The sequence below is a fragment of the Bos indicus x Bos taurus genome, chromosome 21 (assembly GCF_003369695.1).
Source record: "Bos indicus x Bos taurus breed Angus x Brahman F1 hybrid chromosome 21, Bos_hybrid_MaternalHap_v2.0, whole genome shotgun sequence".
Classification (NCBI taxonomy): Eukaryota; Metazoa; Chordata; class Mammalia; order Artiodactyla; family Bovidae; genus Bos; species Bos indicus x Bos taurus.
Window position 1 is genome coordinate 27,079,774 of NC_040096.1, and position 13,122 is coordinate 27,092,895.

The following is a 13,122-nucleotide window of genomic DNA, read 5'->3' on the forward strand; positions in this document are numbered from 1 at the left end:
AGCAGAAATTAACACAACAATATTGTAAATCAACTATATTCCAATTGAAAAAAAAAAGTAGACAACCATCTCAATGCCTCTCTACATTTAAGCCTTCCTTGACTCTTATTGGGAAAGAAAGCCCATTATTGTCTCAGGGGCAGAAAGATAGTGACATCTATATTGATTCTTGAAGAATGAAGAATAGTCAAGATGGGTAACAGCATAGATAGGACAGGACACATGAGGGTCCACTGATAGGAAGTATAACTGGGTGCAATGGAGGCTTGAGTCAGCTTGGATAGCATTAGAGAAGGAAGGACCGACAATGATATGCCAAGGAGTTTGAATTTGATCTTGAATCATTATAGGTTTAATCAGGAAGTTGCGTGAGTACCATCTGCATTTTTGTAAAATCATGTCAGCTGAGTGCAGAAGCATCAAAGTGCAGACTGGGGACAGGGAACTTGTGAATCAATGAATGAATAGGTGAATATTCCTTTTTAAATGGTTTTGGTAAGATATAATTCACACACTATATGTTTCACTTACTTAAAGTATACTATTAAGTGGTTTTTGCTTCCCAGGTAATCCAGTGGGAAAGAATCTGCCTGCCAATGCAGGAGATGGAGGAGACTCAAGTTTGATCCCTGGGGTGGGAAGAGCCCGTGGAGAAGGAAATGGCAACCCACTTCAGTATTCTTGCATGGGAAATCCCACAGACAGAAAAGCCTGATGGGTTACAGTCTGGGGTCACAAAGAGTGAGACAGGACTGAGCACACACATGGTGGGGGTGTCAAGTGGGTTTTAGTGTATTTTCAGAGTGGTGTAACCTTCACCCTATCTGATTTTATTATTTATCAGACTGTGTCTGGTCTTAGTTGCAGCACTAAGGGATCTTTGTTGCAGCACCAAGGCTCTTCACTGCATCATGTGGAATCTTTGGTTAAAGCAAGAGGACTCTAGTTGTGGTGTTCGGGCTTAGTTGCTCTGCAGTGTGTGGGATCTTAGTTCCCTGATCAGGGATTGAGCCATGTCCCTTGCATTGCAAGGCAGATTCTTAACCACTGGACTACCAGGGAGGTCCCACCACTATCTGATTTTAGAATGTTTTCATCACCCCTAAAACTACCTAATACCCATTAGCAGTCATTCCTCATTCCCAGCTCCCCACCACACTACTGATCCATCCATAACCCTCTGCTAATCTATTTTCTGTCTGTATAGATTTGCCTATTTTGGACATTTACTATACATGGAATCATATAATATGTGGTCTTTTGTCACTGACTTTTTGCACTTAATGTTTTCAGGAATCTATGCTTGCAGAATATATTAGTACCCCATTCCTTTTTATTGCCAAGTAATATTCCATTGTATAGATATACCACATTTTATTCACCTTTTCATTTGCTTATGAGCACTTGGGTTTTTTCTACTTTGAGGCTATAATGTATGATGCTACTTTAAACATTTGTGCACAAGTTTTTGTGTCGATGTGTATTTTCCTTTCTCTTGAGTATATACCTAAGATCGGAATTGCTGTATCACCTGATAGCTCTATACTTAACTTTTTGAAGGACTGCCAAGCTGTTTCTGAAGCATCTGCATCATTTTACATTTCTACCAGCAATGTACGAGGGTTCTAATTTTTCTAAATCCTTCATATATTAGTGGATGTTAAGCAAGTGTGATGGTAGCCATCCTAGTTGGTGTAAAATGGTATTTCATTGTGGTTTTGATTTGCATTTCCTTGATGGCTAATGATGTTCACTATGTTTTCATGTGTCTCTTGACATCTTGTATATCTTCTTTGAGAAGATACAAAATCAGATTCTTTGTCCATTTAAAAATTGGATTATCTGTCTTTCCATAATGGAATTGTAAAACTCTTTATATATTCTTGATGCAAGTCTCTTATCATATATATGAATTGTAAAATATTCTTCAATTGTAAAGTGTCCTTCAATTCTTCAACTGTAAAATTTTCTTCAATTCCGTGGGTTGTCTTTTCACTTTCTTGATGGTATCTGTTAAAGCACAAAGGTTTTTAATTTCAAAGAAGTCCATTTATCTATATTTTCTTTTGTCACGTGTGCTTTTGATATCATATCTACCAAGTCTTTCTCTAGCCCGAGATTCTAGAGAAATAGTCTCATGAATATTTACTCCTATATTTTTTTCTAAGAGTTTTATAGTTGTAGCTCTTACTTGTAGGTCTGTGATTTATTTTGAGTTAATTGTTGTATATGGTGTGAGGAAGGGGTTCAACTTCAATCATTTACATGTGGCTATCCATCTGTACCAGGCCATGTGTTAAAAATATTCATAAGAATACTTTTCCTAGACCTCGTAGGCCATTGTAATAGTCTAATCTAAAAGAAATACTATGAACTAGAACATAAGCAGCAAGAATGGGGAAATTTGAGAAGGTAGAATTATAAGGACTTGGTGGCTGTGGTCATGGAGGGACCACAGGAGAAGGAGGACTTTTGGAGACTCCTCGGTTTCTGGTTTCCACCCTTCCTCTCCATATCAGGATGCATGTGGCCTCAGCATCCCACATGATGATGTGACCACCCCAGAACCAATCTGCTGGGGACAGTTATTTATCTTTACGGCTTAAAGTTCAAGTCTACTGCTGGGTGATCAACACAACCACAGGAGACAAGCCTTGACCAGGAGGGCAGTGAATTCTATTTTGTGGCTCCTTTAGACTAGAACAGCAATAGCATCTCAGTTCAAAAAGAAAATGGGAAGGCTTGTATTTAAGGGGAGTACAGTCACCAAACTCCAGAAGCATCAAGCTGTGTCAGCAATGTTGGGGGTCTGTATGCAAAATGAACCCTTCTTAGTGAGTAATAGAGCCTTCTAACTTTTGGGGAGGAGTTTAGATTCCAGAATAATGTTGCTTGTAGTACAAAATGCTGCAGAATTCTGCATCTTCATTCTAGGTTTATTCCTTGGCTAAATGTGGATTGTGGTTTTTTGGGGTTTTTTCCCCCATTTCTTGAGGTTGGCTGTTCAGTCCTAGCAAGTTACATGACTGGTTCTTACTTGAGGAGAGCTCCCTGGTCAGTCTACCCTGTTTCCCACTCAGGCACCAAGGGGACAGAGACCTCTAGAGACTACCACCCAGGTAATGATGGGGCACGCCGCCCACAGAACTGTGGCTCTGGGTCACAGCCTCTGATGAGAACAAGGAGCAACGTGTCTGGAAATGACTTTGCCAGCCTACGACCTCAGTGACAAACCCTTGGCCTCAAGAGCAGCCCCCCCTTGGAAGCAAGAACAGAAGAGTTCTGTTCTGTGGGCTGACAGGGGAGCTGTACTATGCAAGCATTCACAGGGGCTCCTACAGAGATTCCTTTGATGAGACACCACTCCACCCAGGACATCCTTGCTGGAGACTAGCCAGGCTTCCCCCAAGAACCAAGGGAAGATTTTCTCCTCGTGAGTGACCTTCTGCCATGTGATCACTTCAGAGAGGACAATGGTCATTTGACTCTTTAAACATAATCATCCATTGCATTAAAAAATATAGAGCTGAAAGTGATTATAGAAGCTGTTAAGTTCACCCCTTCAGCCTACAAAAGAGGACACTGAGACCAAAAAATTAACTGACCAGCCCAGGGTCATAAGAGGCTTAATGCTGCTCATCTCATGACCCTTTTTTCTGCTCTAGGCCCACTGTGCTTTTCTGGTGGGGGAAACATTATGCTCAGGGTTTTATGAATTAAAAAGAGTGAATATATACCTTGAGATGATCCCAGAGTCTGGATGAGCACTGGTTCCTTGTCAATGTCCGGGAAATAGAAAGTCCATAGAACTTGTGCCCTCCTGCATGTGTGCTAAGTTGCTTTAGTCATGTCCAGCTCTATGCAACTCCATGGACTGTAGCCTGCCAGGTTCCTCTGTCCATGGGATTCTCCAGGCAAGAATACTGGAGTGGGCTATCATGCTTTCCTTCCCATTGAACTTGTGCACTGCCTCTATTTTGGAGCTTTTAGGGGCCATATAGATGTTTTGTTTGTTAAGATTCAGCACTGAATATTCATTGAAAGGACTGATACTGAAGTTGAAGCTCCAATATTCTGGCCACTTGATGCAGAGTTGGTTCATTGGAAAAGACCCTGATGCTGGGAAAGATTGAAGGCAGGAGGAGAAGAGGATGAGATGGTTGGATTGCATCACTGACTCAATGGACATGAACTGGAACAAACTCCAGGAGATAGTGAAGGACAGGGAAGCCTGGTGTGCTACAGTACATGGAGTCGTAGAGTTGGACACGACCTTAGAGACTGAACAACAAGACAAGATTTTTTAATGTGGACCATTGTTTTAAATTTTACTTGTATTGGTTTTGTATAATTGAATTACAGTGTTGTGTTAATTATTGCTGTTCAGCAAAATGACTCAATTATATATATAGATAGATAGATACACATTCTTTTTCATAATCTTTTCCATTAAAGTTTATCACAGGATATTGAATATATCACTGACTCGATGGACGTGAGTCTGAGTGAACTCTGGGAGTTGGTGATGGACAGGGAGGCCTGGCGTGCTTCGATTCATGGAGTCGCAAAGAGTCGGACACGACTGAGCGACTGATCTGATCTGATCTGATTGAATATAGTGCCCTGTGCTATATTGTAGGATCTTTTTGTCTGTCCATCCTATATATACTAGTTTCCATCTGCTAATCTCAAACTCCCAACCCAACCCTCTCCTGTGCCCCACGCCCTTGGCAACCACCAGTCTATTCTTTGTGTCCCAGATTCTGTTTCTGTTTCATAGTTGGGTTCATTTGTGTCACATTTTAGAAGTTTGGTGGGGACCATTTTTACAGTGTTCATTAAATTTGTTACCACATTGTTTGTGTTTTACTTTTTTGTTTTTTGGCCATGAGGCATGTGGGATCTGAGCTTCCCGACCAGGGATCAAACCCACATCCCCTGCATTGGAAGGTGAAGTCTTAACCACTGGACCACCAGGGAAGTCCCACTATGTAGCTTCTTATATACACGTCTGATAGAAAATTGCTATGTGGATCTCATCTTCTGTTTACGGTAATGCATTTCCATTCTTCCCCGTAGCAGTCATCCAGAGAGCAGATTCGTAGCAGAGGGTGTCAAAGTGAAGCACCTCAGTCTTCATGACTGTCCAAGAGCTTGACAGCAGCCTGGTTAGAGGCAACTTATCAAAGCCTCTAGGTGTTCAGATGATGGCTTCGTGGCAGAGGCCGCATGTCTCATGTCTGAGACAGCTTTGGCCACAGGACATGGAGTTGTGAATGAGAAGGACTGGCCCAGAAAGCCTCGGCCCACAGAAGAGGCTCCACAGCTGGTCTGTGCACAGTGAGACTACTGCTCCCGAAGCCAGGACAGTTGATCTAACTGGCTCTATTTCTTTAAAGGTCCAAAGTCTTGTAAGATTCCCTCTTCTGGTTGGGCTGCCCCAGTGGCACTAGTGGTAAAGAACCTGCCAGACAAGGCAGGAGACGCAAGAAACGTGGGTTCATTCCCTGGGTCAGGAAGATTCCCTGATGGAGGGCATGGCAACCCACTCCAGTATTTTGCCTGGAGAATCCCACGGACAAAGGAGCCTGGTGGGTTACAGTCCATGGGGTTGCAGAGAGTTGGACACAATTGAAGAAACTTAGCACACACTTCTGGATATGACATCGGCCATTTGCAGGTAATGTGGACCAAAAAAAAAATATATATATATGCTGCATTTCTATGATTTTTCTGCTATCAATTGGCTTTTTATGTCAAGTAGTTTCTAAATCATGTTTTGAACACGGAGCTTTGTCAAGAGGATTAAAATAAAGAAATTTAACAATAAATATACTTTTTGGAAAACTTATTTATTTATTTGGCTGCACCGGGTCTTAGTTGCCACATGCCAGATGTTTAGTTGTGGCATGAGAACTCTTAGTTGAGGCATGTGGCATCTATTTCCCTGACCAGGATTGAACCCAGGACCCCTGGACTGGAAGTGCAGAGTCTACCATCTGAGCCACTGAGGAAGACCAATAATCTCTTTAAATATATATAAGTCCCCTCTCATATAATCTCTCTCCTTTAACATATTTCCTGGGCTATCCTTGTTAGAGAAGATAATTTTGTTCAAGTTAATATAGTGCCATCTACTGCTGGAAAAAGGAAAATGAATGTCTAGGAAGATGAGTTCTCTGGTTTTGGACATTGATGTGTACAAGTAAAAAGGAATTGATATGTGGAATTTCTTGCAGGATCCTCTTGTGTCAGAACTAGATACAGTTTTAATAAGAAAAAAAGGTTGTGAGTAGACTTCTGGCTCCAGATGGTTATATGGTTACTGAGTACACTTTATTAACTCTCCCACCTCTTAGAAACTTCTATCAAAAAAAAAAAAAAAAAAAAGTACCAATAGGGAGAAATGCCTGTCAGAACAGGAAGCCATGGAAAGGGGCCAACCATATTCTGGAAGCCATGAGAACTTTCTGCCTGACATAGTGCAGGTGAGATTGGATTGAGGGAAGGGCTCATTAACCTGCCATTGACCACACAGGAAGGACAGGCCTGGGGAATGAGTGTGACAGAGGCCAACTGAACTGCCTTCTCCAGTGCCAGGGGCTGGAGGGGAAGATAGGTTACATGGGACATAGGAAGAAGCAGCAGTAGGTCCTCCTTCCTCTCTGGGAAGTACACCAGGTGCTGAAAGCCGGCAGGCACTTGGCACATGAAATGAATCAGCACTGCCAACGAGATAGACCTGTCAGAAAAGGGTGGCAGATACCCCTAGTAAACCTCTACGCTAAAACATTAAATCCCAGGTAGCATTTGAACCAACTAGAGTTTCTAGATAGACTAACCAATACTCATCCTATACTCAGCAAATCACTCAAGTGTGATGACCACAGAAAGACATTCTCAGACATGCAAATATTCAGAGAGCTTTCCATCTGCACAGTTTTTCAGAGAACATACACACACTCTCTTTCTCTCCTAAGGATTATGGTCGTGACTAATAAAGCCGACATAACTCAAGAACTAAGTCACAATCATTGTGGCTAATAAAGTTATGCAATAGGAAAACAATATAAAAATAGTTCTGGGGAGAGAAGTAAAATAATTAATACCATTATGCTCATCATCAACCTCTAGTCTTCTGTTCCCCATCCTCTGTTTCTAAAATACCAGGGTGAGGAGATGGGAGTGAGTGAAAGTTGTTTCAAGTTCTCATCTTATCTGAGAAAGGGTCATTCATTTTCTCTTTTCTCACTGGCCTGATAGAGAGACGAGTTCAAGTGTGTGGTTTAGTAAGTACTGCTTCTAGATTCAGTACAGAGTTTCCAAATTATTAGTATAAAAAAGAAGCAGGTAAAATTTGATCAATATGGCAAAGTAGAAAAACAATAACAGAATAATAACCAAATTTAACTTAAGAATATTGATTTTTCAAGTCCTAAATGAAATCTTCACAGGCAGAAATCAGCAGTATAAGAAAAATGTGATACACTCGAGAATGCAAGGATGGTTCAATATCGAGAAATCTCTTTATATAACATTCATTTAGTGACTGTTTCTAAGTGCCTATGATGAGCCAGAACAATGGAACTTACTTGGTTATCTCCCCTAAATCATACCTCCCTTGATGGTTCAAGGCATTTTAGTGATGGAAGAACAACAGCAAACAAACAAAAAGTTGAAAGATAATAACAGAATAACACGTGCTGTGAAGAAAATAACCCCGGACTCAGAAGTTGCAGCACATGAGCTTAGTTGCCTTGCAGCATGTGGGATCTTAGTTCCCCAACTAGGGATCAAACCTGTGTGCCCTGAAGTGAAAGGTAGATTCTCAACCACTGGACCACCAGGGAAGTCTCTGTCATTCAACATTTATTGCATTAGTTCAAAATTTATGCAATTTCTATTCATTATTATAATTTTTATTCTTCATAATATAAAAATACTCATTTCATATTCTTTATTAAATGAATTATATATCTATGAGTTAGTAGTATCAATGAGTTAATGCTGCTGCTGCTGCTGCTAAGTTGCATCAGTCGTGTCTGACTCTGTGCGACCCCATAGACGGCAGCCCACGAGGCTCCCCTGTCCCTGGGATTCTCCTGGCAAGAACACTGGAGTGGGTTGCCATTTCCTTCTCCAGTGCATGAAAGTGAAAAGTGAAAGTGAAGTCGCTCAGTCGTGTCCGACTCTTAGCAACCCCATGGACTGCAGCCTTCCAGGCTCCTCCGTCCGTGGGATTTTCCAGGCAAGAGCACTGGAGTGGGGTGCCATTGCCTTCTCCAATGAGTTAATGGATGGTAGTAAATCTAAATTCCTGCCTTCATAGAGCCTGTAGTATAGAGAAAGAAACAGACCATCTGACAAGTATTTCCATGGTCAGTGTTGAGATTTCATTTTTTTTCTCTTCTAATTTCTGAATAAAAAATGGAAATTGTTTTGCAGGAAACTTCTACAACTTCCTCTCGAGAAAAGTCCGGAAAACTGGACCCACAAAGTAATAACTTCCTGTTTCCCAAAGCCTGTCATCAAAGAACACGCAGCAACTCAACCAGTAAGTGTCGTTGAACCATCCTCAGGAGCAGGGCTTAGATTGTGGTGAATGCAGTAAGTCTCCTACATATTAACCTTTAAGTTGTGAACTTCCAAAGATGCAAACGTGTATTCTCAGGTCCAATCCTGGAAGTTAGTTCACGTGTCTGGCATATATTGTCATGTGTGTGCATCCTCTACAAATGGTTGTGCTTGTGTGTCCTTTAGTGTATAGGACTACATAGAGGACAGTAGTATCTTTATTTCAAGCCCAGGATGTCTGGAAGCAAGTGTAAAAGCAGTGGCGATGTAGCTGGCCTACTGTACTTTTCAAGGCACTGCACTATAAGATTTAAAGTGTTTTCTTTATTTTGGGTGTTTGTTTTTTATGTACCTATTATTTGTGTGAAAAGTGTTATAAACCTATTACAGTGCATTACTATTAATATATAGTCAATTGTGTTAGTTGGGTACCTAGGCCAACTTTGTTGGACTTATGAACAAATTGGACTTTACTCTCAGAACAGAACTCATTTTACTGCATTGGGAATATCAGTGATGTGGGAGATTTAGGGGAGGGTGGATCTCTGCTTGTCCAGCCAGACTGCTCCAAAATGGTGTCCACAGCTTCTCTGGAGCATCCTTCATTGCATGCGCACGCTCTGGCCAGCTGGAGCACCTCTGCTCTTGTCCATAGAGCTCTCTGTGGGTTGGTCAACTCCTCTTCTAGGTGGATCTCAAGTGCCAAGTTGAGAAGAGCTGACACTGAGGATAGAAGACAAGGACTTTACTCTTGCTCTGTCATCTGACAGATTCCTTGGTCTTAGGAAGTCCGTGGTCTCTCCCAGAGTTTTTGGCACCTCACCTGTTGCAGGATGGGAGTTGGGACTGAAAGATGTCATGATTCTTGGTTGTTGCAAATAGGATAACACTAATTCAAAAGTCAGAAAAATGTGAAGTATGCAGAAAAACATGAAGACGTTAAAAGCAAGCCAGATCTGAATATTAGAGACCATCTGCATCTCCAACTTGGCAGGCAGATTCTTTACCACTGAGCCACCAGTGGTAAAGCTTCCAGCTTCCAGCTTATGCCAACTCCAGAGTACCTCACTGGGCTTTGTTGTTTTCTTAAGCCCCGTCTACTGTTTGTAAATGGCCCCTTCATTCAATTTCTCAAAGTCCTAGCTCAATGTGCTTTTGGCTTCTGTCAAACCCTCACTGGTCCATGGGTCTATAAACTCAGTGGAAAGAATGCTTTTCTGCACAGGTGCAGTTCAACACCCCTTCATTATTTACTTCTCTTCTTTGGAGTGCTCCTGTTCTTCTATTCGGATGATCATCATTTTGTCAGTTATTTCTAAAAACTGTTTTGGTTAAATTAATATTTGACTGCCGTATTTGCTGAACATACTTTTTTCAGTTTATTCTTTCTCTTTTAATTTTTTAACATGAAGATGTTCTCATCTGATCTAATCAAATCCATCAAATTTTTCCTGTCTAATCCTAAAAGTTTCTTCCACATGTAGAGAGCTATTACTTCTCATGTACACTTATTTAATTATTACACTATGACACCTTTAAATTGCCTCCAATTTATCAAGATTTACAAGGTAATTATAGATATATGCTTGCACATGTTTCTTGGATCATATTTGATTACAGATTTACGAGAGAACCACAGAAGTTATATAATATGAAGGTTATTTTGTGTAGAACCATATTGATTAAATTATTTCTACCTAGTATTTTATTCTAGCTTTTAAATGATTTGCCTTCCCCATAAATTTACTCTCTTTGTAGTTTATTTTTGATGTTTGATATGAAACAAAAATCTAGATAGATTTTTTTTTCCTAAGTGCCTGATTCCAGCATCAGTCATTGGTAGTTTTTGCCCATCCTTTTATTTCATTCTTTTTGCTTACTTTGTTTATCTCTTGCAAATGATATGCACTTAGATCTTGAAAGCAAATCTGGCAGTCTTTCTAAGAGAGAAGCTTAAGCCATTGACTTTAGTATTATAATTAATATTTGCTTTTATTCATATTCTTTTAGGGCTTCCCAGGTGGTGCTAGTGGTAAAGAATCTGCCTGCCAATGCAAGAGACATAAGAGTTCAATCCCTGGGTTGGGAAGATCCTCTGGAGGAGAGCATGACAACTCGCTCCAGTGTTCTTGCCTGGGAAATCCCATGGACAGAGGAGCCTGGCAGGCTCTGGTCCATGGGGTTCAAAGAGTCTTTCTATTTGTATGGTCACTTTTCATTTGTTTTCTGTGTTTAGTTTTTGCAGTAATTTGGAAGGTTTATTTAGTTTTTTATCACCACTTCTTCATTGATTAAGTTTAATCAATTAGGTTTAATCAATTATTAATAATAATACTTGAGACTGTATTTTTCCAAATTGTCAGCCTTATGGGAGATGGGGTTATTTGTCTGTAGACCCATTCCCATTTATTTCCCCATTTCATAATTCCATGTAAACTTAAATAAAAACTCATGTTATTATTGTTGTTCAGTCGTTCAGTTATGTCTGACTCTTTGCAACTCCCTGGACTGCAGTGCACCAGGCTTCCCTGTCCTTTACTATCTCCTGGAGTTTGCTCAAACTTTTGTCCATTGAGTCAGTAATGCCATCCAACGATTTCATCCTCTGTCATCCTCTTCTCCTCCTGCCTTCAATCTTTCCCAGCATCAGGGTCTTTTCCAATGAGTCAGTTCTTCGCATCAGGTGGTCAAATTTTGGAGCTTCAGCATCAGCCCTTCTAATGAATATTCAGGATTGATTCCCTTTAGGATTGACTGGTTTGATCTCCTTCTGTCCAAGGGACTCAAGAGTGTTCTCCAGCACCACAATTCGAAAGCATGTTATTATATAACCAAAAAATACATAGTTTCCCTGTCAAAAATTGTTTTGGCTTTTGCATTTGGATTTTATAACCCCATTTTCAGTGAACTCAGTGCTACATGCTAACTGGTTTCAACTCCCTCCCACCCCAGCCAAGGTGATAATTTTGATGTATTTCCTTGATGTTGGAACACATCCAGTAATTTTCAGAAGGGGCAGGAAAGGGCTCAGACCACCAGTTAGTGCTTTGGAGACACTGTTGTGTCCTGACTCCAGGCCTGTGTCCTTGCTGATCCAAACTCACAGTGGGAGCAGGAACCCCCTGCTCAGAAAGCCTGAGTTGACATTTTTTTTTTTTTCCTGCCTAGCTCAGTGAAGACAGAAACGGAGTTGGTGTGGCCGGTCTTGCTCCCATGGTGCCGGCCTGTGGCTCTAGGTGCTTCTGTCCTATAGGCTGATCCAAGTTGGCCACGTGTTTGCTTGTCCATATTCCCTGAACCCAAGCCATGCACTGCTGCCCTTCTTCATACGGTAGTCCCCTTGCCCTGCTGAGGGCAGGAGAATGGGAAACTGGGATCCATTTCCTCATGATAAAGTAAGGATTGGACTTTTGAGTTTCCCCAAAAGACCACTGGACACACCGCCAGGGGAGCCTGATAAGCACACAGACTCCCCCAGACCCCATCTGTACAGGCGTGGATTCAGCAGGTCTGGGTGGGGCATTGAAATTTGAGCCACTTATGATAAAACATTCAATAAATATGTTGCCTGGGCTTCCTTGTTGGCTCACTGGTTAACAGTCCACCTGCCAATGCAGGAGATGTGGGTTTGATCCTTGGTCTGGGAAGATCCCACATACCTGGGAGCAACTAAGCCTATGCACCACAACTGCTGAGCCTGTGCTCTAGAGCCCGGGAGCCGCAACTACTGAGCCCATGCACCCTACAGCCTGTGTTCTGCAACAAGAGAAGCCACCTCAATGAGAAGTCCATGCACCACAGCCAGAGAGTAGCCATTGCTTGCTGCAACTAGAGAAAAGCCTACACAGCCAAAAAGACCCAGCATGGCCATAAATAAATAAACAAAAGTATATATTAAAAAAAAAAAAAACATGATGCCCAGGCAGATTTAGGATCATCTATAGCTCCATTTCCCAACTCTGCCCCGTGAATCTTTGTCCCCTCTTTCTGGAGTGTGGTTTTCTGAAGCTCTCAGCTTCCTCTCTCTCCTGGCCCCTCTGGGGGCAGTTGGTCCCTGTGAGTTGGGGAGAACCACCTCCTAGTGTGGAGAGATGCTGGGAGCAGCTGCCCTCGCAGGGGAATGTTTCCCCAGCCACTCGGACCACCAGTGAACCACGACACCTCCTTTCTCCCCCAGGCCTTCGTCCCTTTCCTCCTCCTCCCTTAGGGATCTCACATCTCCATGAAACCCCACTGTGTTCCATTTTCTCAGCCCACTCTGGGTAGTGGCTTCCTGTCTCCAGCCTATAAAGCAACTTAAGTCTTTCCTACCCCAAGAATAAATGCAAACCAAAACTCTCTGCCAACCTGCCTTCTTCCCTCTGAACCACCACCAATTTCACATCTTTATCTTGGGGAATTTCCCACCAAAGCCACTTGTGTACTAGGAAAGCCCCGCCCTTCTTTGGGTGCCTGACGTCCAGTACGGTGGCCAGTGTCCACATCCTTCTCACTTGTAATGTGGCTTATCCAAATGGAGATGCTCAGAAGGGTAAAAACTGTGCGCAT

At 41.9% G+C, this 13,122-nt stretch overlaps 1 protein-coding gene across 1 annotated transcript in view; it reads left to right on the top strand.

Moving 5' to 3' along the window:
* IL16 (interleukin 16) overlaps positions 1–13,122 on the top strand; it is a 126,514-nt gene that overhangs the window by 61,992 nt on the left and 51,400 nt on the right. Inside the window, exon 4 of the mRNA XM_027521457.1 lies at positions 8,446–8,554. Coding sequence (XP_027377258.1) covers positions 8,446–8,554 — 109 coding nt within the window. The remainder of the gene's footprint in view (positions 1–8,445; positions 8,555–13,122) is intronic.